Source organism: Gymnogyps californianus, chromosome 9 (assembly GCF_018139145.2).
Source record: "Gymnogyps californianus isolate 813 chromosome 9, ASM1813914v2, whole genome shotgun sequence".
Taxonomy (NCBI): domain Eukaryota; kingdom Metazoa; phylum Chordata; class Aves; order Accipitriformes; family Cathartidae; genus Gymnogyps; species Gymnogyps californianus.
This window is the reverse complement of record NC_059479.1, coordinates 2,476,053-2,501,791: the sequence shown is the minus strand read 5'-3', so window position 1 is coordinate 2,501,791 and position 25,739 is coordinate 2,476,053. Positions and strand designations below refer to the sequence as shown.

The 25,739-nt window shown below is 44.3% G+C and overlaps 1 protein-coding gene across 1 annotated transcript in view; it reads right to left on the bottom strand.

Annotated features, from left to right (window-relative positions):
• Positions 1–632: 632 nt before the first annotated feature.
• SH3BGRL (SH3 domain binding glutamate rich protein like) overlaps positions 633–25,739 on the bottom strand; it is a 37,437-nt gene continuing 12,330 nt past the window's right edge. The window contains exons 2-4 of the mRNA XM_050901631.1: positions 11,002–11,187; positions 7,689–7,769; positions 633–3,477 (exon numbers count right to left, since the gene is read on the bottom strand). Of these exons, the coding sequence (XP_050757588.1) occupies positions 3,445–3,477; positions 7,689–7,769; positions 11,002–11,187 (300 nt within the window). The 3' untranslated portion in view covers positions 633–3,444. The remainder of the gene's footprint in view (positions 3,478–7,688; positions 7,770–11,001; positions 11,188–25,739) is intronic.

Sequence of the window (25,739 nt, the reverse complement as noted above, 5' to 3'; positions counted from 1 at the left end):
TAGTGCAGTTTAGGGGCTGAGAATGCATCTTCTGTAGCTCTACAGAAGATCTTCTAGGTGGTGCAAAACTTCAGCGTTGTAAGGCTTAAAAGAATATACCTGCTGGATCTACCAGGCAAATAGAGAAGGTAAAAGGGAATAGTTTTAGTTTAAAAGTTTATCCCACCCCACCCTCTGGCAACACAAATATTAAATAACATCGTTCCCCTGCTGCGAGCAGCACAAAGCTAATAATTACACATTGCAAAAAAAGCCACCGAGACTGCTTGGCAAGCTCTGCAGGCACGGGGTGAAGCTGATCGGCCCTGTCCGCTTTCGATTTGTACCTGCCTTGGGGAGAGAATGGGAAAGCAGGTTAATTAGGACGTGTATTCAGCGCTCTCCTAACACCCCAAAAACCTCCAAAGCCTATTTCGGGTAGGTGTATCCTAAGTAATTAAAACCCATTAGTTGCAACAGGTGAGAAATGCAACCCAACAGACTTGACATGCAGCAGCAGTGGATGCTTTACGTTCACTTTGTTGCACAGATCCTGTACTTTTAAAGAGCAGTATTTCCATTTGAAAACTCCACTTCTTTCAACTTATGGGACCACTTCAAACCGTGAACAAAACATGCAGACAAGTCAATCGTGTGAGAAAGCATTCTAAAACAATTTTATTGGAATGATACAGGAATGGTTAATATACAGGTTAAATCCTCAACGCCTGCCTTCTACATAGGAAAAACAAAATAAAGAAATGAGCAAATTCAGTTCTTGTGCCCATCATTAACGTAGCACAGGTATGGAAACAGAAAATGCATATAGGCAACAGATTCCTGGCACTCCTAAATTCGTGCAAGGTATCTGCATCAAAATGAATGCAAGTTTTACGCGCAGTCCCACAACAAAGAGATATTTTCGGTATTCTTCAGTTTGTGTTGGTGCCTTGTTCCCCAGACAAAGAAATAATTCAGTCTGTCTCAACAGAGCTTTCTTAGGAATGCTGATAAGAGTTTGAACGCTACCATATGGCAACGGTGGGGGACCAGACGAGGGAAGTGACTTTGCTTTCTTAAACTTGGCAATTTTCTTGACCGTCAGAAACAGAGGTTGACCTCGTTTCAGTATGTTTTGGGTCGCTGAACTGACAGAATTTGGCAGCGGCTTTCAATTACAGCTTCTCCAAAATAATGACTGTAATTCACAAAACTTACACCATACTTTCCTTACCCAGGAAACGCAGCAAATTGGCATGAGTATAGTGACTTGTGTGTCAAATTCCACTTTCTTCGCAAGACTTCACTTAGTATTCTTACATACTTTCTCAAAAACTTGACCACTAGTTTAGACACAGAGTAAGATTATGCCAATATTAAGAAAGAAAAATCACCTCGGTTCAGAAAGATGAAATCATAGTGAACGACAAAAATCAGACGCTGGATTTAAAACGTAACCCAGCTTCCATCCCCAAAAGATCTTAAAAATAAATCTCACAAAATTTCAGTAATTACTGATAATGCCTGTTAATGAAAAAGCACAAATGCGTGTGTTAATCTTGAAGGTGAGGCAACATTAATCTATCCCGATGCCTTTTGATACTGCGCTTGCTTTTGTAAGCACAAGCTTCAAACCGACTCCCAGGCTCCCACATCAGAAAAGATAAAACAAGAATTAAATGTCATTTTAACTAACTTGGCTCCATGCTAGATCCTGCTCACTTGGACGTCTGTGGAAGTTTCATCATGAGCTGTCTAGACGCAGAGCTGCTCTCCAACCAAAGCAACTAGCTGCGTTTCTCTTTTAACAGATGTTGACAAAATCATCAGTTCTAGTGAGCTGAACAAAAGCCCCAAAGAAATTGTGAGGGAAGTATTTAATTACTGCACTTTAGAACATCTTTGTAAACCTAAGTGTTTACTTTTATCCTGTTCCTAATTTCAGACTTCAAAACTATGAAGTGTAATCTGTTTCAGAAAGTATTTTAAAAGCACTGCATACATTTTACAGCACCAGTGTAAAATAACCGCGTGGCGATGTGCTGCAGCCTTTTGCTGATCTGTACCACCTGCTTCTCTGTCTTCATAAAGCAAAGAAAATCAAAATGTGTCTGTGCAGAGCTATTAGAATGATCCTCTAACTATAGCAAGGACTAATTATCTTTCTTACTGTCTTTCGATGCTTTTGGGGAATAAGTACATTATGTGGTGCAAAATGCATTTTAAATTACCCACATGCTTTTAAAACCTGTTTCTTATGCTTCAGGGCATTTGTAATTATTTGTATTTTTGCAGAATATGACCAAGAAATGCAGACTATCTCATGAGCACTGGGAGAACAGACAGGTTAATATTGCACGTGGTAAATTCACCAATACAAGACACACTAATAGATTTGCAATTCCTGTAATAGCTTCATGATATGGCAGTAACAATGGAAAAAAAGTTTTTAAACCTTAAAAAAAAAAGTCTTGCTTAATTACAATAGTTCTTGCTATTCAAACATTTATTTCCTCATTTGAAAAAATACGATATGAATCTAATGACTACTTGAACATGCAGTAAGATGCCTAATGCTCTAAGCAGTGTGAACTGGTATTTTTGTAGAGAAATACATTAAAGGCTTTCACCCTTACACAGGTAAGGAAATGCCATTTCTGGCCGTTTTGGCTTATTTGCAAGGTTGCCTGGGAATTAGCGCATACGTCACTGAGGTGCGCTGAATCTTGCGCACAGACACGTAATCGAGCCATGCCGAGGCAGCTGTGTGATGCACTTGCCAATGGAAAGGCTGCCCATTGCCCAAATCCCTTTTTCTTTGTCAAAAGAGCCCACACGGATCACTTAAATGAGAAATACATGGCATTTTTTTTTATCATCTGTACAGTGTGTTACAATACAAATCTTAAATAACCATTCTACAAAAGAACAAACACAACTTTCAAAAGTGACTACAATGGCTATACTACACAATACCACCTACAATTTCATCTGAAACCGGAAAAGACACTGAAAAATTACTGTGTAATTCAGTAACATTTTTGAGGCAACTCAGGCACTGAAGTTAGTATCTGACAAGGTTTTAGATGCTGTTGCTTGTTTTCCATATTTTAAATAGTTGGATCTCTAGGTATAACCCCATCTGTATTATTAGTACTAAAATAGTTTCTTGAAGTTTACACAAAATGGACGAATTGCCAAGACAGTTTAAACTACGTGAAAATCATTCATGTCTAATTGCTTCAGTTTCCTATGCTTCCAACTTTGTAATAATACACACCGTGCTCTCTACCTTTATGTTCACATTTTCATCTTGTGTTCAAATTTGTATTATGTACGGTGAATGCTGCAAGCACCAATCAAATGTTAGAAATCACATCTATATTTCTTGAAGCAGAGACAATTGTACTATTTTATAAAAAGCTGCGGAAATTCCCTTTACAGAACATTTAAGGCAGTTGAAATTCATGCTTGCTGCTTTGCCAGTGCTTCAGCTTCCTGAAACAGCAGAAGAGAATTACACATATTAGTACTTTATGAAAGGTGACAACTTACACATACCTGTGGTAGCATACGACATAACAAAAACTGCAGCAGTATGTGATTAAGAAGTGAGCAGCACTGAACCCAACTCAAGAAGAGAGTCCCCGCTGCCTACAATAACATTATAAAACAAGTCCCATACGGTGCTGGCTTTAACTCCAATTCTGAGCTAGCTCAGGTAGGACCTGCAGGAATATTCCAACCTGTGCCCATGGCCAGTTTTGACCATAAAAGTTTAAAACAAAAGATCAGATATAATGAGTTATCCCTCATTTCCTGTTAGGACACAAGAACTATTTAGAGATCAAAGAATATTTGAAGAACTATGGTTAAAATGGAAAAAGAATTCTTAATTAATAGAAGACTCCACATCAAAAAAAAAAAAGGAAAAAAAAAAAAAAAGGAGGTCTCAGTAGAGACGCAATTTCCTTTCTGAACTAAACCCCACCGAACGACCAAAAGCCAGCATTTAGCTTTTGCCTCCCAGAAGGGTGATGGGAGCAGCCTGCGAGTCCTCAGTCAGACCCAGCTCGGAGCTGCTCCAGCCCAAGACCCCTAGGTGAGCTCCGGCCCGGGGCTGGCAGCAGGTCCCGGCACCGGCACTGCCGAGTAATCCCAGCTCCCCGCGGCGGGGGGAAGCAAGCCAGCGGGGATGCGCTCCCTGGGAACCGCTCCTGCCTGCCGCCTGCTCTCCGTGCCCAGGGCTCCCAACCCACACCTCTGCGAGGGACCTTCGGCTACATAAAAACATTCCCATGAAGCTTCCGAGATGAAGGAACAGCTAAAGCAGTTTAGCAGACGTGCCAGCTGACCTCTAACAATTCTCAGTGTGTTTCAGAAGGAACCTTAAAAAACAACAGCCTGCATTTTTCAGTCGTCTTTCAGCCTTTGTAAGGTGGTCACAAATGGGAACAGAATGACAACAGAAGAAATGCAAAAGGAATTTTTTTCTGAAGATGGTTTCTACGAGTGTACTTTTGACTGAAGATTAATTTAATTACCTGTTAGCAGCAACATGGCCTACAAGATGAACAGAGTCACAGTGCTCTCCCTGCAGCACTTCAGGGTGGACACCGTGGTTTATTTTAAAGGAAAAAGTTTGACATCTGCTGAACTCAACTTTTATGTAACGGACTTGTTTGCTTTTGTGACTGCATAGAAATACTGAAGATAACAGACTCAACAGCATCATTGTTAACATGAGCCAGTATGCTAAACAAATAAAAAACAAGAGGAGGAAGGACTAAGAAGGGAATTTCCGAGAAGCCTGTAAGACTCGTAAGAGAGGGGACACAGTGGGTGACGCCAGCCGGCAGGGCAGGAAGTACCACGCATATCTCCCTTATCTTAGACGTGGTGGATCACTCTGGTTTTCCTGGCTATCTGCCCAAGCGCCTCGCATCGTGCTGCCTTTTAACTCAGGGCCGTGGGAACAGCCTTGCTCGGACCGCTGGCTCAGGTCTGCCGTGCTCCCGGACTGCGCTCTGCTCCTCTGGCCGCACGTCGCAGGTCAAAGAGCGGAGCCAGGACGTCACTGCGCAGCCGCGCTGCTCCTGCGAGGGCATCCTATCCGTTCACGGCAGAAAAGGCAGGTGAAGAATGAAGGAAAGATTAAAAAGAACTACAAAGCCTGGAAAAAACAAGGATGTTTGATATACTCTAAAAGACAAGTGGTTCTTTGAATGGTAAGAAAGAGGAGGTGGTTCCCTTGGCTTTGGAAGAACTCCATTAACCAGTCGTGGGCACTACAGAAGTGACATCTAGCTCTTTTTTTTTTTTTTGCCAGAAAACAGAGGACAAAGTACTGATCTTCAAAAGAGGCAATGGTAAGCTGGAGAGGATTCCTGATATTTCCCTCATCCCCAGCAAAGTGGGTACAGTAACTCGAAGAACATGCTAACCTCTTTGTCTTGAAGGTCAAACTCCATTTCCTTGGGCATCGTCCTGCAAGTTACCTGGGAAAGGCTCCGCTTTTCAAGTTTGACACTACCCCTCTTCCATACTTTTCCTTATTTCTCTCTCGAGGCCCCTCACTGAGTGTGCTCTCAGTCCTCAAATAATTAATCACAGCCTCTAACTCACAAACTCCTCTCCCTTTAAAACCCACCCATATTGTTTGAAGTAGGGATATTTAAGATAAATTGAATGCCAACCTCTCCCAAGGTTTGTAAGTCCAATTGTACTCTCAGTGCCCAAAGCACAAACCAAACCACCAGGGCTCAGTAAATGATTACTTGCATTTCCCATGCTCACTTCTGAGCCCTTCTTGTTTAGCATCAATATTGGACCTTTGTGTTGAGAGTTAACTAACTTTCCAAATCTCTCATAATGACATTTAATGGAGGTTTGCTGTCAAGGTCCTCTCTTGCAATCGCACACAGGTTGATCCCAGACTGCTTCCATTTTATGTAGCAACATACGCAGATGCAATGTCACTAACTACAATATTATATCCAAGCTGCGTGCAGCTATGCTGTAAATGCCAATTTCAGCACCTACAAATCAGTTTCTCCTCCTCAGCAGCAGGCAATCAGCTTGATTTGACATCATGTAATTGTGGGACGGATACCAAAAGTCAGAGCAACAGCAGAATGCACTTGGTACAAGGTCACTTATGCAAAGGTTATCTTCATCAGCTCAAACGCGCCTCCCCAAGCTGTAGCAAGCAATATGAAAATTCAGCAGAGTACAACTGCATTGTATTTCTCCTTTTTAAAACTGACCTTTTCCTTAGGTGAGGACAGAATCAGAGCATCCCTTAGGACAGCACCAGAGCAACTAACAGCCATGCAGACTGCTTCTGCAATCTGGCAGGTTAAGTAAGCAGCGATGTTCATAAATGTTATAGAGACAGACGACCTGATTCATTATGGCAGCGACTGCTCTCCAGCACCACCGCGCTTCCCACGTCTCAGCCGTGAGGGGAAACGCACGGGCTTTCCTGCGTCCCGTGGTCTCAGGGCTGCTTCCTCACTCCTTGGCTCCATCCTGCATACTCTTTTGTGCAGCACTGCGCAGATGTTCCACGAAACTTAAGTAAGATTTACATGACTATCGCACTGTGTGCAGCTGGCCCTCTGACACCGGCGACGCATCATGCTGGGGCACGTATCACAGGGTTTGCTCTCTGCAACTCTCTGTACGAGGCAGAGTTTTTCCTCACTACACCATTCACGTTAGCGGAGGTTCTGCTAGAAATCAGTTTGGCTCCCAAAACTGCTTCAGTCTGACCCACAACTTGTAATGCTCACTACTGATGGATCATCATCCACCTTTAAAATTAGGTCTCAGTGATGTGCACAGCATGACCTTCAACTCTTACACGAATGAAGTTGAAAGGAACCGGTGTGTTTATCCACTGGAACAAGAAAGCTGGAAGTGACCTGGAGGATCCTGCTGCTGTCAAGTGAAACGTATAAAGCAGGCTTGTCCTATCCTATCAGAATCAAAAGGAGAATTCCAGCCCATTGCATCCACAAAGCAGCAACCCAGTTTATAATCGGCAAAGGAAAACAAGGCTTCACATAACAAGCTGGAGGAAAAAATTACTCTGAAGCAAGACCACATTATTTCAAAAACAGTGACTCTGGTTTCAAGGTATTTTCTAGTACAAAAATCTCATCTTCAAACTTCACATGAACTAAGTTTTTTCACTGAATTGAAATAATTCTTTGGTTTTGTGACAATTTTTTCCATCTAGATTTCTTGTTCGTTCTCCAGTGCAAATATTAACTGCTCTTTCACTTGTCCCCAGAGTGTACAACAACAAAAAAAAATCCAATGGTAATTCTTACTAGTGAAGAGCTTGGCCCAGCTCTTCTTTCCAAAGCAACAAAAGCTTTTCCATTAACTTAAAAAAGAGCAGGGTGGCTCTGCAGTGAGGATACCAAAAGAGCATCTGTACTGAACACTGAGTTTTTCTGGTAGAAGGAGGGGGAGGAAGATGCCTTCAGGGAACACAGCATTCTCCAAATAAACCAGCACATAACAACAGCGTGTTGCTGTGATGTTGAAGCCTGAAAGTTAGCCTCTGGAGACTGAATATCAGACCAGCAGGTAGGTTGGTTGGGGCAACCACAGAACACATAAAATATCCTACTTTGAGCAGAGAAGAACAAGGTGTAAAATACAGCTTGTGGTTTACTGTGAGAAACGTGCACACCTACCTTTGAACCAGGTGGTGCAGTCAAGCCTAGAAACGCATATACTGCATTGTTCTCTCGCGCTTCAAAGAAAGCTTCGTAGTCCTTCACCATGGGCATCAGGAAGCAGGGTGGAAACAAAAGACAGAAGTATGAATCGCCAGAAATAATTACAGCTCCATTTGGTGTGTTACCCAACCCGCACCGAGCAAACTGCTTCCTGTGGCTGAATGCAAAATTCAGTGTCACCTCAGATATTTATCAGTAGCACTAATACTGTACTGCCTGAAAAGTGACAAGCTAGGAATTTCACTGTCTGTAGCAACAAGATGCTGCTGTGAGGTGTTTCCGCCTTTTCCAGAGCGACAGCCTCCATAGTAAGGCAGTTGTTGTCACTGGTCTGGCATGGATGTCCCTCCTGCAGGAGTGGGCTGAGCCTGTACCCCGTCAGCAGAAACACTGATGTCCCCAGATGTCATTGCTAATTACTGATTAGTAATGGCAACTGTGCAACTATGGACGTTAACTCTTAAACCTGTTAAAAGTTAAATTTAAACCTGGAAACTGAGAGTACACCTTTTCCCATTATGTTTTCCATTAATGATTAGTCTACGCAAATGAAGGAAATCAGGTGGCACTGTTCACTGTACTCAGTGCACTACAGTTGCTTTAGATATGCATACAGCCACTTCCCAGGAAAATTAAGGTAAAAACAATGAAATAATAAAAGAAATACCAATGCTTCCTTCTCTGCGCTTTTCTATATTTGAGGCAGAATGCAGTGCTGTACGGAGTACAAACACCACAGCTTAGTTGTCTGCTAAGTTAGGAAAGAGCAAGCAAAAAGCCCCCAGTGTGGCTCAGCAACAGCAGTTGCCAAACACTGACCAAACGAACCCAGAAGGTTTGTGCAAGTCCACCATTGTCCGAGTTACCACATACTTCCCTCACTCTGAGTTCCAAACTCGGCACATATGTGACCTATGACTTTCCTTCTCTCCCTTTTTAACTGAAGCAACAGTACCAGCTTCCTCCAGCTTTACTGGGGAATGTTTTGATGCAGGAGTCCTGGCTGAGAAACCCAAGGCAAGGCAGCAGCTCAGAGCAGGCTCAGTCTCGGGCTGAAGTCAGGGAGAGAGCTGCCATTAAGGGCACGCTGCTTTGCATGCCTGTCTTGTCTGGTAGGGAAAAGCCTAAGAAATAGCAAATGCTGTTTGAAAATAGCAGCGTGTTCAGAGCAGGGGCAGCTCTAGGAAGAGGCTGTTGAGCTGGAACAGAAGAAAGTACAGGGAACAGAAGATTCAAGCTGCCTAGAGATCAGGGATGTCAAATTATTGTTCGATTTGTACATGCAGCATTCGGGTGCTAGTTTGATAAAAATGTGTATGACTATGTTAAATCATCCCTGAAGCCCTTCTCTTGACAGTACTGGGGCTGCTTGATAACAAAGGGGGTGTTTATCTTGCTAGTGCATAGTCCGGCAGTCTGCTTCATAGCATCTCCCAGGAAAGGAATGCCTGTGACTAAGGAGCAGGGTTCATGCCAACTTGCACAGCATCTACAGTTACAGCCTTTCTGCTGTGCACAGGCCAATAAAAGTCAATTTGCTCATTCCTCTGCCAGTTATGCTGCATCAGATGAAACAAACAGGGAAGTTCATGCTTGAGATGGATCAGATAAAGACATAGAGAGGCTGACTGTGTGGGCATAGAATTTTTACCTTCCTGGAAGCTAAACTGTAGTAACTTGAATCCAGCTACACAAATTGACTGAACTTCAAAAGTTCAAAGTGACATCAACCAAAATTCTGGGGATGAAATAAACCCATAGCAAGAACTGGTCTGAAGCATCTATACCCCTCTCCCCAAAATTACCGTATTCAGAACTGTCGTGGGTTGCAGTTGGGGATACATTAGAAGCATCTCTGATAAGCAAGCACAGTAAAGCCCTGTGCTGCTGCACAGCTGCAGCAATGCAGCAGAAATCTGGCAACATTTCACTGATAAAGGACAACTGCACAGTGATCTGCTTGCATCCCTAAAGCTCCAGTACACCAAGGGAGAAAGGTGATACTGTTGCAACTGGACTTCCTACTGCTACAGAAATATTTGCCTCTTTTTTTTGTTTGTTTGTTTTTGAAGAGAGATAACTGAACAGAGATTTTCAGCTCTTTGTGACTAGCCCCTTCTCAGCTTTCAGCTGCAGACAACTATTGATCATTACGTTTGTCACTCCAAACCAACCTTTTCCCATGTCACAACCACAGTCAGTAAAATTTTGAGAGCCAACTGGTATATTAGCTCACTCTGGATAGTGTTTCAAATTCTGCTTTTATTACAAGCAAGAAAAATTCCTGGCGCATTGAGAATAATTTCTTTCAGTAGCCACAGAATTGCCTCGCAAAGGTCCAGAACTGGCAGGTTCTGACTTACAGACTTTGCAGGTCAGAACCAGACTGCAAAACAACTTAGAAACCAACACATAGCACCAGAGGAATGCATACTGTGAGCTCTTTTCAGAAGATATTAAGTTTTAAAAATAAAATTAACAGTTAATCTAGTAATCATTCAAGCATGGCCTGCTGAGTAGAACTGCTGCAGGGCAACTTACTTTCGATCAAGCATTAAAATAATTACAAGTAGGAATTGTATTTGCAACATGAGTTTTAATCTGTTCAAGGTATTGGAGTAAGTGGACCGCAACAGCCTTCATTTTGCAAGCAGTACACAAAAACTGATCCCAAGAAGGATCAGAAAACTGATTTATGATCATGGCAAACACCACTGCATACGAGCACTTCTTTTGGAAGATGAACAGACCACGGAGTGATCTGGGATCCACATGTATTGGCAAACCCCACGTAGACAGAACAGCTCTCTGAACTTGCTACAGACCATAAGGTTGGTGCAACACTGACAGGTTTCAGTGAAGTGTTAGTTCACAATCATGGCGAACATGAGAATTAAAAAACCCTGTAAACTTTCAGAGCCAAAAGAGGGGAAAAAACCACAGGGGGAAAAAAAAAGATATATATATATACACACTGCAAGGTGATGGTAGGCTCATTCCAGTAAGTAGCACAATGACCTGAGAATCAGGAGGTCCAAATTTTGATCTTTTCTCTGTGGCGGAACTGAAATATTCAAGAATCAATTATTATTAAAAGCCCAAGAGGAGGGGTAAATGTCTAACACCTTCCATGCCCTTCACAGTTTGCACACTTGAACGTACAGCTGGCCAAGTCCTTTCTTGCTGATCACAACAGCAAAGCACAGACTACGGCAGCGAGTAAGAGGACTGGGACGAGAAGAGATGGAGACCTGGAGGCGTTCCTTACCCCGAGGTACCGGCTGTCGTTGAAGAGCCGGGGCGGCAGGGGGTTCCCGCTTGCTGGCCGGCTGTCTTCAGGGACGTTCTCGCGCATCCATTTCCGATTCTCCTCATTGGCGGCGATATCCTTTTCCTCAAATTCAATTTTGTTGGCTTCCAAGAAACCTAACACATCTTGCTGCTGCTTTTTAATCTGTCACAAAAGGGGGGGGGGGAGAAAGCAAACAAAATCAGTCAAACCATTTTTTCTGCTGCTGATTATGCAATTCCAGAGTTCAATGCAGAAACAAGGGGGTACAAAACAAGTTGAAAATGGAAGCGGTAAGAAAATTCTTAGAATAAAAAAAGTATCTTCTAAAGAGCGATATCTGAGCCTTGACTTCGCTCCTATATAATTGAACAAGCTGAAGTCTAAAGACACTGTCCCTATACACATGTGAGTGTTGTGAACCTTAAAGGCCTCCAACCAAAAGCAAAGGTGCGAGCAGTCCCCTTGCAGAGGCTGTGTTGGCTGGGCTTTACAATTAACTCAGGGGAATGTTGTTTTTTCAGGTGCAGTGAAGTTTGGTGGAGGGACATTTGAGGTACAACCTGCTTCCTTCGTGCCCCTGGAAGCACAGGCTGAATCCACCCTTCTCAGAGTCCAGGGTTTTGTCCTCCTCACGTACGCTACGCACCTCGCTGCAGGGACTTCCCAACAGAGATCTCATTGAGTCATCATTAACACTAAGATCCCAAAGCAATTTTGGCTCATGTTTCTTTGGACAAAGAAAAAAACCTCTTCTGCTATGTTCCTGGTTTCAGCGGCGGCAGGTCTAGTCTCTGGAGAGCCACAACCCCGCATCCCCTGTCCTTGCTTGTCTGAAGGAGAAGTCTTGGCGGGCTGACTGCACAGGCTGGATGAGATCCCGCACCTGATGCAGCTTGTCCTCTGCGTACTCACACAGCACCCAAGTGAAAAGCAGGATCTATGCGGCAAAGACTGTGCTGGCTTTTTACAGGAAAAGTGGTTTTTATTACTGTCATATCTGAATTATTGACTTCCTGATACAGAGATGTTCTGCTTATGCTCTGTTCTTCCTCTGCATGACTTTACCACCATAAAGGAAATTACAACCATGCGCATCCTGGCAAACAATAAAAAAAATGGGATTTAATGGGAAATTTGTTCTCTTCAAATTATTCCCTTCACTACAAAACCAGTCCAAGGCCTGGCTTTAACCTCATCAGCTCAGTGCAACAAAAGCAGCGCTTCATACAGATGTTGCACTGCTTCTAATTCAGGTCAGCCACCAGCTTCCCTGAGCAGCCTCTCCATATACGGCGAAGGGAAAACAGGCAGCTCCCGGCGAGCAGCGCCGAGGTCAGGGCACAGCCAGCCGAGAGCCAAATATGGTGCCTGCACCCCGGCTCGCACAGCCCCGCGCCCACGGGGCACGGAGACGGACCCGGAGCTGGAGGGAGGGTGCGAGGTTTTAGTGTAGGAAAGCTGCTGCCCTGGAAGGGGGCGGTTCGGGAGAGCAGAGCTCGGCGTCTCCAAAGAGGAGACTGCCATGCCTTGGCAGTCTTTAAGCATCCACTGACTTGCTCTTTCGCAGCTCCTTTGGAGCCATCGCTGCTGGCTGCGCAACAACCCACTACAGGGAACCAGTCCAGGTCAAACTAGATCTTGGGTGGGGTGGTTTGTTTTTAAAAAACCTGGATAGATAGATCTCCCTCTGCGTCTAGCTCAGTGTTGTGCAAAGGGACCAACCCTGCTCTCCCAACAGAGGAAAAACATGCTCCCAGCTTCAGCGGGGAAGCCGCCTACCCAGGGGTGGAAGAGCCAACATTAATTCCTCCCAACATGTCAGCAGATGAGCCACTGAACTCGATTAGCAAGTACCCTTGTACCCTTAAACAGAAGAATATTGCTGGGCATTAGCTAATTTTCATCATGGCTAAAGAAATAAAAATGGACAAGTTAATACCACCCTGAGGAAACGTTATAGGCTGTATAGAAAAACATTTCTCAGCAGACTCGAGTCTACTGGTAAGAGATTTCTTTGCTTGCCTTTAATAACAGGAGTCACAGCAGGAGGGAGCAGTCAGGGGAAGTTTTTCTCCATCGCGCCATACAGCTCAGAGAAAAAAAAAAAAAGCGAGCACTTCCTTCATGAACTATTCTGTAGGACTGAAATAAGGGAAAGGTCTTTGTAATTGTAAACTCCTCTGCCAGGGGTCAGTATCTAAGGCAGCATTCCATAAATGGAATTTTTTTTCCCTGAACTAGTTACATTTTAATTAACCATTTCCCAGCATTTGTAAGTTACAGATCCAGCTAGTTTTCATTAGTTTCAGGTCCTTCCTTAACTTGTCCAAAATCTGCTGCTTAGTGAAAACACATTTTGAGATGTCCCAGAATTTTTAAGAAAAAAAAGAAAACCATGTTTTTACCCAATCTACTATTAAACTATACACTCTGCCATGTAAAACAAGAGCTCCAAGTTTGATAGTAACTAGCATTTTGATCTCCTAGGTAGTCTCCTTATTTTTTAAATCATTTTTACTATTAGATTGCCTCCTAGCCGTACACGCATCCTCACATTCCTCACAGCATCTCAGCTCAGTCTCACAGTGCAACCCCTTCACAGGCAGACTCCGCATATCCACTCCTTTCGTGCAGCACCCGGTGTGACAGGGCTGGACTATCTCAGCCATTAAGATGCTTCTTCAACATGAAGAAAATGCCTCTGGCGACCTTGTGTTGCCATTATTTCATACGATGAACTTAAGCAGAGTTTTCCTCTTAGACATATGTATGCAAAACGTCTCTCTGTACACTGCCACATTACCTGTTTTGCTCTATTTTCGCTCATTCTCCCAGCTTACTGCAGCAAGGACAGTCTGGGGTGTTTTTTCAGCTACAGGTAGCACAACCGGATCCCGAGTTCACAACCACAGCTCTGAAGGGCTATCACAGCAGATAACCCTCTCTGCTTCTTTATGAAGAACTAACAAAGCTGGAAATTTATTTATTCTGCTAGACAAGGCAGCACGTGAAAGGCAAGCATGGCAGTTTGGTCTCTGCGCCGCTCTCAGTCCATCTGTGGTCAAAGGCAGTAATTCTCTAAAGAACTGTAAAGAAAAGCAAGGAGCTGGTGTTGATGCATGAGTAATACTAGTTTGAAACCCTAGTTTTCTGGCCAAAGAAAAAAAAGAAGTTGGAAGATTAAGAGGTGATGTCTTCCTCCCAGCTCCTCAGACAAGTCTTCCGACCACAGTGACAAGCACTTACACAAGAGCATTAAATGCTCCAGAGAAACACGGCACCAACTTCTGGGCAGAACAGACACCGAGCTGCCAGATCGCATTATTTTATGGGATTTTATTTAGAAAACTTCTATTAATCTCAGGCACTGCAATACCACTGGGAGGGAAGTGCCTAAAATAGAGCGAGATGCCTGCTGCTGCTTCAAGGTATTTTGTCTTACTTGAAAGGGCACACGCTCTCCTCAGGACAGGAGCCTGGAAGACGGTTCCTGCTGCCCATGTTTGGGAAGGAGCAAGAAACCTTTCTTCAGCATGCACCTATCAACACGCAGCACTCGCTTCCCGAAAAAACCTCTCCCAGTTGCCTAACCGGGCATGGACACCAGCCAGTGCCTTTCCAGATACCGCACCTCATCCTACGCAAACAACTGTCATGTCTAAAGCGATTTTGGCCTGTTAGCTGCAGCTAACCGCAGTTTGCAAACACGAAAATCCTTGTTTATACTGAGTGCTCCTGACACATTTTTGCAGGGCAGAGAGCACCAGCGGAGAGCCAGGAACGTGTGTACAGTCAGCGCAGGAGCTGGGGAGCCAAGAGCAATGCCGCTGAGGCAGGGTCCTGAGGCTGGGGGACCAGCACTGGAGAGGCAGAAGGACTCGTGGATAAGACACAAAAGCACAAGAACAACAGAGAAACCAAGGACAGGGATGGGTAGACAACTGCAAGGAAGGAAAGAGGCTGCGGGCAGGAGTGGATGGGAATGAGCAAAATGGGGATAGATGGAGATGGGGAGAAAATCCCAGGGGTGGAGGTGGGATGGAGACAGAGGGACAGAAGGAGAAGGGTTGGGGTGGGGAACAGCAGCAGTCAGCATGGCCGAGAGGAGGGGCCGCATCCTGCTGGAGCTCACCGCTGCCCTGCTTGGGGAAATAACGTCCTTGTGAAAGCCAGTTTTGTCCAAAGATGCCTTTACCCCCAACCCCCAGAAAAACACACCTGGTTTCTCAGCCTGAACACACTGACTCACGCTTCTCGGGGCATTCTTGTGGGAAAAACATCTAAAATTACTCAGGTGAGTGCAAACGTTATACTTTTTGCTGACGTTCCTCAGATAATGTTGAAAGGAAACATGTAACCAAATGAATCTATTTTCACTTCATTTTGGCTTTCAATGTCTGTTCCAGAGACAGAAATAGCTTTATGGCAAGTAACTGGCAGTTAAGCGAAGTCTCACCACCAAGCCGTAATCTTCTGCATACAAAATTTGCACAAGCAACATTAGAAGCTGATGCTTCCAGCAGACTTTTTTTTCAGCTATCCTTGTGTATCAAGATTCTCCTCCTTTCCAGTTACAAGCCAATCATGAAATACGAAGCTTTCAACAGAGCATGTGCACAGAATAACAGTATGAAAATGACTAGTTTAGGATTATGAACAAATATTGTCCCTCACTTGAATACACATCAGAAGTTAAATTTACTGTTCTAAGATCTAACTCGCATCAGTGGATGACGTCAGTAACGCAAAAGAAACCATGTCAAAGCTGCCAAGAGTAGGGACGGGTGATGTTTTCCAATGAATCGCAGTCCATCAAAAATGAAGCTTTAACCCCAAAGTGGGCAGAAAACTTTCCAGAAAATGCTGCAACATTTCAGACTCAATATTTTTTTTTCTCCTCCAAATCTTTACTCATTGGGGGGAAAAAAAAAAAAAGAACTCAACTGAAAAATAATAAACAGAAGGGAGGCAGGGGCGACACTGCAGGACCTTGGTCCAGCGAGCAGGCGATACTCCATCCCCAGCTCCAGCCAGGACTGTAAACTGGTTGTCCAACAGCCAGCCCCTCTTAGCACTACTACCTCGCTGCAAGGAAACAGTTGTTTTAAATACTTCATTGAAATGAACTTCAAAGAAGTTTCTATCTTATTTGGTATACACAGGCATACACATACAAAAGAATAGCCTAGTCTGCACTGCTGGCAAAGAAAGGGTTTGGGGGTTTTTTTAAGTCTTGTTATTTTTTCAGTTTATAAATAAATTCCTTGTTGGACAATAGACATGTTTTGGAAATCTATTTATGGACCACTGGAACCCAAAGTAAGTTTACAGTTTGAGCACTGCTGTTTTGATCACACAACAAACTTCCCCATGCCGATAACGCGGCTGCAGCTCTGCCGTTCTGGCACTCGGCACGGGGCGTTCTCAGCCATTTCTGTGGGTCCTGTGTCCTGACCTCCATGCAGGGAAAAAACACAGATTTTTTTTTTTCTTTCCTCCCCCAAAGATGCGATTAAATGGCTCATACACTGTTGTTAGGATTTAAAAGAACTTTAAAGAGATTTCCTATGAAGTTCCCAGCCATGGTTCTATCATCGCTTACAGCATCCAGCTTCTACTGAACACGTGGCCTGAGCTGCCTCTCCCAACCTCACAGCCAAGAGCCAGCACCAGGACAGCAGAGAAGCAACACCTTACAGCTGATCTAGATCTTGCACACTTCTCAATTTAGTTTAAAGGCAAAACCAGCTTTAAAAGGTTTTTTTACCATTTCCAGTTCCAGCCTTCCAGGTTCTAGATAAGGAAAGGCAACTACATCTTTAAAGTGGTTGTATTTTAAGCCACTGATGATTTTAAACAAGCTGTTTCATCATTAGGGGGGCAATTCTTTAAATCACAGGGGATATCTGCTTTGTGCAGAAAGGTGAAAAAGTTCAAATCCCCAGATGATTCTACCATTTGTAGCCAGACTTCTAACCATCAGTTCCTCAAACGGTTCAGTACCTTTTGAAGATTGATAAGCTCAAATTTAAACAGCGAACGGGAAAAGCGCAGCATAAGAAATCTTCAGCAAACTCCAGTGGCAGCCAGCAGCGCCGTCCTTTCGCTCACTGCAGCCGAGGTGAGAATACCCAGAAAGTGGTTTTCTTTGGAGGGAGCGGGGCAGCACGAGGAATGCTGTGCTGCTGCCAAGACAAATTAACTTGCCGCAGGGCGTCCCGCAGGCTGAGCTGCGCACCGTGACTTCAGCACTTGACCACCTCTGCTGCTGTGGCTGGCTAACACTATAGCAATTCACAGCCACTTTTTGGAATTCAAAAAAATGTGGTTTGGGGGTTTTTTGGTTTTGTTTTGTTTTTTTTTTTATATATTTCTCATCTAATTTCTAAAATGATAATGGCTTCCTCATGTGAGTTGCTAATGCAGAAGCTAATACTTGCAAATTAGCTGCAAATAGCTTATAATTTCACCTCCCAGTACAACATAATTTGTAGGAGTTAAACAGCACGGCAGCTCAGCTATGTATTTAAGTGTCACGGATTCCTGACGGCCCCCCTAATCTTGTTCTCCACCCCCAGGACACTACAGCAGGACTCCCTCCAGAGACAAAACACCTCCGAGCAGGCTTGGTCCTGGCCTCCAGAGTTTTCTCTGGTTTTACTCTAATATTCAAGAAGCCATTTTTTTGTATATTTTTGTTGGGTTTTTTTGTACGAACAAGCCAGATTTCCTCCCCCCCCCCATATTAGCTTAAAATTCAGAGGTGCCAATTCTGGTGGTACTGGTGGCCACCATCCACCGTAAATGGCAGTCAAAGGGTGGGATACTTGTAGGCACGTACAGCAACGACCTGCTTGATCAGAGCTTTGCAGGCTGTCTCTGAGGTGTCTCCCAGCAATTCGTGTCTCTCCTCTCTGCCTGGTAGAACATCTACCTATTTTTAGGTCTGGGCAATTATCATTACAGAACTCAAACCACTTCTTTGTTCTGGCTATTTTAAGCTGCGCATTACACATAGTAATGTCATCATTCTCCCTCTCAATGCTTGGTTTCTGGTCTGTAAGGAATGAGATTGAGGACAAACACAGCAAAACCACCATGAACTTATGTGACCTAAAACAAACACAGGAGGCTGGAAAAGCTCACGCTGTACTTGTGCTGCCTTTTTTTTTTTCTTTTTTGCAGAAATTAGGCAGTGTCCAGATGGGCTCTGTATGTACTTACTCTATCCCTCCAGGGCCCTTTGGGAAAGCCCATGGCATATCAATATGTATCCTGCAGAGCTGCTACAGCAGCCCTATCTTGATGTGGTTTGCTCCCAACAGCTTAAAAGTTGTTTATTTGGACATGGTTCTCACCACCGGGCACCCACCGACCCTGGGCTGCATTAGCACCACGTGCCAGCCTGAGACCCAGGGCAGGAGGGAATGGGCTCCAGCTCACCGCGAGAGCAGCAACCAGATTCCCATTGCTAACGTGTGGTTCTGGAAGACACTTTTTAAAAGCAGGAAAAAGTCCTGGGGTGAAAGGATGCAAAAGGAACACCACTCGAGCGAGGTTGGGGGAAAAATCCAGGCTACTGAAAGGTTTCTGCAATCTCGCCTGGCGGTTGCATCACGTCTGGAAGCACGTGGTCTGCCTGCAAGGGGCATTATCCACGCATAAGGTACCACACCACAGATCAGATTTTGCAGCACAAGCCAAGAATATAGCTAGAACAAAGGAGAAAGTCTGTAATTCCCAAAACCAACCACAACTTGCTCCAGAAACTGTAGAAAGTTACATAAATGGAAAAGCTGATTCATGAGAACAAAAATAAAAGCTTCTCTTATGGATTATAATGGTAAGTGCACTCATTCAATAACCCAAGGCCTAAAAATTTTTTAAATCCTACACCAATAAAACCCAAGTCAAAAGACCCTAGCGCATTCAACAAGTTTTTTCCTACCACAAGAACCAAACACGAAAGTTAATGTCACCTCCATGTACTAAAGTCCTGGGGATCAGGATTCTCAACGGAGCCCAAGGTCCTTATGGACCCAACTCCCACTCACTTTTATTTACTCTTTCACACAGACTGCAAAGAGAATAAAATCCCCAGTGGGAGTCTGGCTTTTAGTCCTCTTAGCCTGCTTTGGAAAGTTCAGCCAGTAACACAGGCCTGGCTCCTCTGTTTGGTACAGCCCAGTAAAGCAGCCTGCTGAGCAGGTTCCTAATTGCTATGTCGCTGACTTGCCATTGAAGTTCAAGGAATTAGTTAAGAAAAAATAAGAAACCTTTTCTCTATTGCTCCAAAGGAAAGAATAAAGTAATATAATCATCATTTGGAAGATACTAATTTAGAAAACTAATCTCAGCCTAATTCAGTTCAGAAGCACAGGAGAACACTAAATACAGGATCTCACGCATTCACTTATGCTGTGAAACAGCATCGAGAGTTGAAGTAACCCACACAGGCTCACTGTTTCTGAAAGGCTGCTGAGCTGCCTGCTCGTCTTGGTCAGTGCTCAGCACCCAGCCGGATGGTGCCTTTGCACTATGTATGTGTGTACATGCACTGTGCACGTGCGTATATGCCTGAACGGTGGGACAGCACACACTGCGTGTGCTCAAGGCAAGGACTTGTGCGCCTTGTGAAGTATGATACACATTTAGGAAAGGTAATGGTGTAAATACCACTAGTGCCTGGTTTCCATCACCACTGGATGCACACAGGACAGCGTTACTTCCCACCCAGGGGAGATCCAGGTGAGTACTCAGTGTCACACCACTTCAGGCGGAGGTGTAAATACAGCGGTGTGAACAGCGTGCCTATCAGGAGTGCAATGGTCATGGAAAGCAACTGCTCAGAAACAGGTTCCAAAGGCTCTTTACAGTTACACTACGTGGTGATTACGGGTATTTGTCACTTGGTACCTACAAAAGTAGACATCTGCTAGCAAAACTCGAGGCTGGAGTACATTAAGCAAGCCCTAAATCATGTTGTGGGCATAATCACACAAGCAGTTGACAGAAGCAAATCTGTAAGAAGTTCACCTTTGTTAGTGTTGCATGATACGAGCAGCCAAAAATATTCGGACTCAAATGGTATCGATTCTTTCATTTAAATGTACACAGGATTCGAGTTTAATGTTGCAGCAGGATTTCTGAATGTCCCTAGTTTTGTGTCAGACACGCAACACAGCCAATTCTACCGAAGCTCTATTACAGTTAAATTCTAATAAGAAAGATACTAAAAGGCCATAAATAGGTCAGAATTGACTTGCTGCATTGCATTGAATGTCTGTTTAGCTACTTTCCTCCAGCAGTGGCCAAAAGCAGATTCCTTTACCCATTAGTCAAGTATGAGGACAAGTAACATTTCCTTATTTATCTTCTCAGCTTCTGGCAAACAGCAGTAGCAGCACTGCCTAATGAAGCCTTGATTACTTTTTAATGTGTTCTAAGTCTACTTTCTATGAAGGCACCTTAAGGATCAATGTGTTATCACAGCTTAAGTCAAATTCTGCTCTTAACAAATAATATCCAAGCACTAGGGGACTGGGGGGGTGAATCCATTCATCCTGCTATACCTGCTTGTCCAAGGACTATTGTGGTGCTACCGGGTTTCTAACATGCAGAACATCTTATCATCGGCAACATCTAAAGACAATGTATAAAAGTATCGTTTAATAAACTTCAGATTTTGTTCCAGTACATGAAAATGGCTGTCAGCTGAAAACACACCTCTTTTCCTACTGAAGCCACCAAATTCAGAAGCAAATCTTTCTCTCTTTTGGCTGCAAGGAAAAGGAGGGTGACATTGTGTGTTCTCCTTTAACTCTCCTCCTTACTGGCCGCTCCCCAGTATCATTTTCAGTCACTCATTTAGCATTTCCTGGCCTGCCAAGGCTCATGTACCACATCAGCAGCATCCTACCTGTTTTGCCCAAGAGTCCAGCTCAGCCACAAGCCTACTAGCCAGATGCACAAAACTCACAAGAGTGTTCTGCATGGCTGTGCAGATCAGATGCAACAGGCCTTTAGCCAGGATATCTGTGTCCTCACCAAAAAAAGAAATTAAACTTCCCTCTACTGTCTGCTTTAGATGCTTCTATTAATTCTGTAAAGTGCTTAAAAAGAGTCACTATTGCCAAATCAAAGTCATGCAGAAGTCAGGATGCCAACGCTCTTCTCCATAGCAGTCATGGCCTGTTAAAAGACTAGAAGCATAGAAGTAATACAAAACATTATTTCAAGGTTTTATCACAAATATGGATTATCTCATTGTGCAACAATATACATGCACGTCTCTCTCGTGTTTCACTTTTCTTAAGGAAACGTTTTCCCTGGTTACCTGTGGCTCCTCAGCTGGAAACACATTCAGAGTTCATCCTGGAGGAAGGAGCTACATGGTTAAAACTGAGAACTCCAATACAAAGGAATCAATTTACTGTTGTGATCTGGTTCAAATAACCAAAGATACTCACTCCATGTGTGCTCATCTTTACTCCATGTGTGCTCATCTTTAGTCTATGCTTATAAGCACTGTGCCCAACACACTGACTTACACTGACAATGAGGTTATTAATTGTTGTGGAAAAAAGAACCACTATACATTACACGACTTGAAAGCAATCTGTTTCTAAATCCAAGGGAAAAAAAAAAAAAGGATCTCTGTGTAGTCCACATCATGGTCCTTGATAATCTGGATTTACTAAACCCTGCGTGACACTACTTGTCAATCGGCAGGTAAGTGGCATTCCTACAGAACGCTTTACACCTGGCCAACAACTGATACTAGCGACTGAAGCGCAAACAACTAAAAAACCTTGGCTGCGCCATATGTCTGAACAACTCCCACCCCCCACCATGTGATTCAGACAAAGATGTATATGCAATATTGTCGTGGTTTAACCCCAGCCAGCAACTAAGCGCCACATAGCCACTTCCCCCTCCCCGCTCCCAGTGGGATGGGGAGGAGGATTGGGGGGGGGGAAAAACAGGTAAAACTCATGGCTTGAGATAAGAGCAGTTTAATAACTAAAGTAAAATAAAATATAATAATAATAATAATAACATAATAATAATTGTAATGAAAAGGAATATAACAACAAAAAAAAAAGAAAGAAAACCCAAGAAAAGACAAGTGATGCACAATGCCATTGCTCACCACCCACTGACCGATGCCCAAGCAGCGATCCGCTCCTCCCAGCCAACTCCCCCCCGTTTATATACTGGGCATGACATTCCATGGTATGGAATACCCCTTTGGCTAGGTCGGGTCAGCTGCCCCAGCTGTGCTCCCTCCCAGCTCCTTGCACACCTGCTTGCTGGCACAGCATGGGAAACTGAAAATCCTTGACTTAAGATAAGCGCTACTTAGCAACAACTAAAACATCAGCGTGTTATCAACATTATTCTCACACTAAATCCAAAACACAGCACTGTACCAGCTCCTAAGAAGAAAATTAACTCTATCCCAGCCGAAACCAAGACAAATATGAACAGTTACCATATATTATCTGGATTTTTAAACTGTGATGCTTTTGGCATGCCAATACCCCTGAGCATATTACTGCACTGGCTGATGTACAGTGCCTGTGGGGACCATCAGTCACCTCTCCAAACACAGATTCCTCCATACATCAAGAGATTAGCTTTTTGTTTGTTTGGGGTTTTCCTTTCTTCTTCCTTTTTTTTTTTTTTTTTTTTTTTTAGAGCTATGTGAAAAGTGACAGCAATGCCCAATGGGATTATTTGTCTGGATTTCAAAAACAAACAATCCCCACACAGCCAAAACTTCCATTTTCAGGGATTTTAATGCAAGATTTTAACATTTAAAATCTCTATCATCAGCCAAAAAATAGTGACGCTTGCTCATGGGATGGCAGCAAGCCCTTTTACACTCTGTATTTCCACGCACATGAAACACAAGATCCCCAGCAGTTGGGCAAAGGAGGAGTTAAAACACAAGAAGCTGCAAGAAGGGGCTGGCAGCACGAGAGCTGTTACTAGAAGAGGCACCAAACCTTGCTAAATCCATGCTTTTTGTAGACAACCTAACAGCCTGAACACAGAAAAACAGTGAATGCAAATGAAGCTTCCAACTGCTGAACACCGGGCGAGGTGTTTCAGATCTGGAGAGGTGTCAGACTTACACTTGTCCTCTCTCAAAAGGAAGGATCTGTGCTTGATTTAAAACAGGGGGGATGCCTAACCACTGCTTAACTCTCTGCTCACGCTGGGCTTCAGGCCCCTGCGGCCCCAGGAGCAGTGACGAGCAGCGCGATTCTCCCCTCCCTTCACGTGATTTCTGCAAACAGCCCCACCAGGAGCCCTGTTTGATTAAGGATGAACTTTGCACGTGAAGCAGCCCGGTCTCTCTGGGCACTGGCTGGCAGCAGCTTGCAACTCATACGCCCAGACCTTTCCAGCATCAAAAGCCTGCCCATCCTCACGCAGGGGATCTGTCCAGGCTGTTCCCAGACCTCACCTCCTCCAGCGCCGGGTCCAGGTCTGGTTATCCAGCAGAGACCGTCGGGGAAGCATGGCTTGTCGCTGGGACCATGTACATTCAACCTGCATAAACCACGGTTATGGAAAGAGACCTTCTCGTCAAACTCCAAAGGCTAGTCTGTGAGCATGTATTCGCCCCTTCTTGCACCAGCGTATGCCTTGGTGCAGCTACGTGGAGGTCTGAGACGGAGAAACTCTTCCAGTCACACAGCAGTATTGTTTTGGGGGGCCTCAACCCAGCTCACTGTACTGACATGTGGATACTTGTGCCATCACAAGGAAAGGCACAGGGCAGGGAAGGAAACGAGACAGGGGATGCAGGACTGCCTCTCCCAGCAGCAATATCGACTGAAAGCACACATCAAACCGTGGCCTCAGACCATTCCTGTCTCAGGTCTTTGCTTCATTCAGCAACAGGAAGGATTTGCAAGTGCAAATATTCACATAGCAGGATTTTCTTCTGGTTTCTTTTGTGACTAGACTACTGAAGTTAGCCAAAATAAATGTATTTTGCAAAATCAAGCTTCCAGACCTAAGCCTCCCCTTATCTTGCTTTAGATGAGAATGTAAAGAAACGTTGACGTATTGCAAAGCCATAGCTTTAACCACATGCACTGACACCGTCCACGAACCATCGCAGCACCCGGAACTGTCATAATCAAAAGGAAAACACCACCATTACAATACAAAATAAATTGACCCTTGGCAATTTTCTAAGTCAATTTTGTGGCATTTTGACTTTCATGAGCCTGAAAACTGCTTGTCTGGTCCAAAACCAACAGAGAGACTGCTTCCTACTGCAGGAATACAGGCTCCATTATCTCGATTATCCGTTAACAAAGCATAAGCAGCAGCAGAATATGAACTCCTCATTTATTACACACAGTTGTTTCCTGCAGCAGACTTGGAGCTTGGCAGGCTGTATTTCCCTGGATGTCTAACATGTGCCTAGCCACAGCATCCAAAATCTGCGCAGGGTTAAATACAAACAAACAGATCCACTCCTCCCAAAAACCAGTATAAAACTAACATAACTCCTGAACATCACAAACATGAGAGCGGCAGGAAAAGCAGACAAAGGAACCAAACGCACATTGCATTATCCTGCAGCAAACACCAGGCTTCCAAGACTACCTGGGAGAAGGAAGCGCAAACCCCAGCGCCTGCTTAACAAAAACTGCCCCAGGGTCTGGAATGAACTCATGACGTACCAGCCAGAACATCTCCAGCAACTCCACTTAGCTGAGCAAGGTTTAAGGTTAGCAGGAAAGCAGAAATCTAACCACAAACTTGTTGTCACAGCTTCTGAATTTTCCCTCATTAATCATTACTGACGTTCACAGAGTTAGTTGTCTGGCACAACTCGGGCAGAACAGCAGAGAACTGTAAGCTTCACGAAACCTTGTGTAACGTTCCTACTCGTACACCAACTAAGCCATTCGGGTTAGTGCCAGTGCTAAGTGCCTGCACTTGGTCCATCCCCACAGGGAGGAGATGTCATCCCACCACCGCTGGAGCTGGGAGCAGCCCCAGAGCCACCCGCTCCCCACCCATCAGCCAGCACACGGGCTCTCTATCACCGCTTCATGTTCCCTTTTCCAGGCAGTGCCAGCCGGGTTAGCCACGACGGAAGGTGAATTTATTTGTGCTTACACCCTCCTTCGGCCCTGGGACACTCAATGGGCAACTTGGGGAGGACCTGAGCAGTGGGCAGCCTCCAGCAACAGCCTCTTTCTCGTGGCCTCTGGCACGACTGTTCAGTGTATTGCCGGTGTCTCTACAGCCTCAGCATCTCACTGGACTCTCTTATCTGAGGCACAGAACCGTCTTGGGTAACGGGAGCTTTTGCTATGCGGAAGAAAAAAAAAGTTCTAAGCTACCTCTGTCACAGACTCCTTGAACAATTTTGAAGGCACCCTTCGCCTCTCAGAGCTTCCTTTCGTAAGCTGTTAGTCAGCAGGAATAATTATTTTTTCAAATCACTGCTTATTTACTTTGTTATTTGGGTTAGGGATCATTTCTGGCTGTTTCTACAAACAGTATCAAATACACCACAGCCCAGCCTCATAGACAGGCTTTACGCACTGACTATAATGCAATTTAACACACAGAAGACTAACCTCCAACAAGATAATCAGGCTCGGTATCACATGAGACACGGAAAACTCTCTGGAACATGCCATATTCCTAGATATTCAAAAGTTCTCAATGTGGCT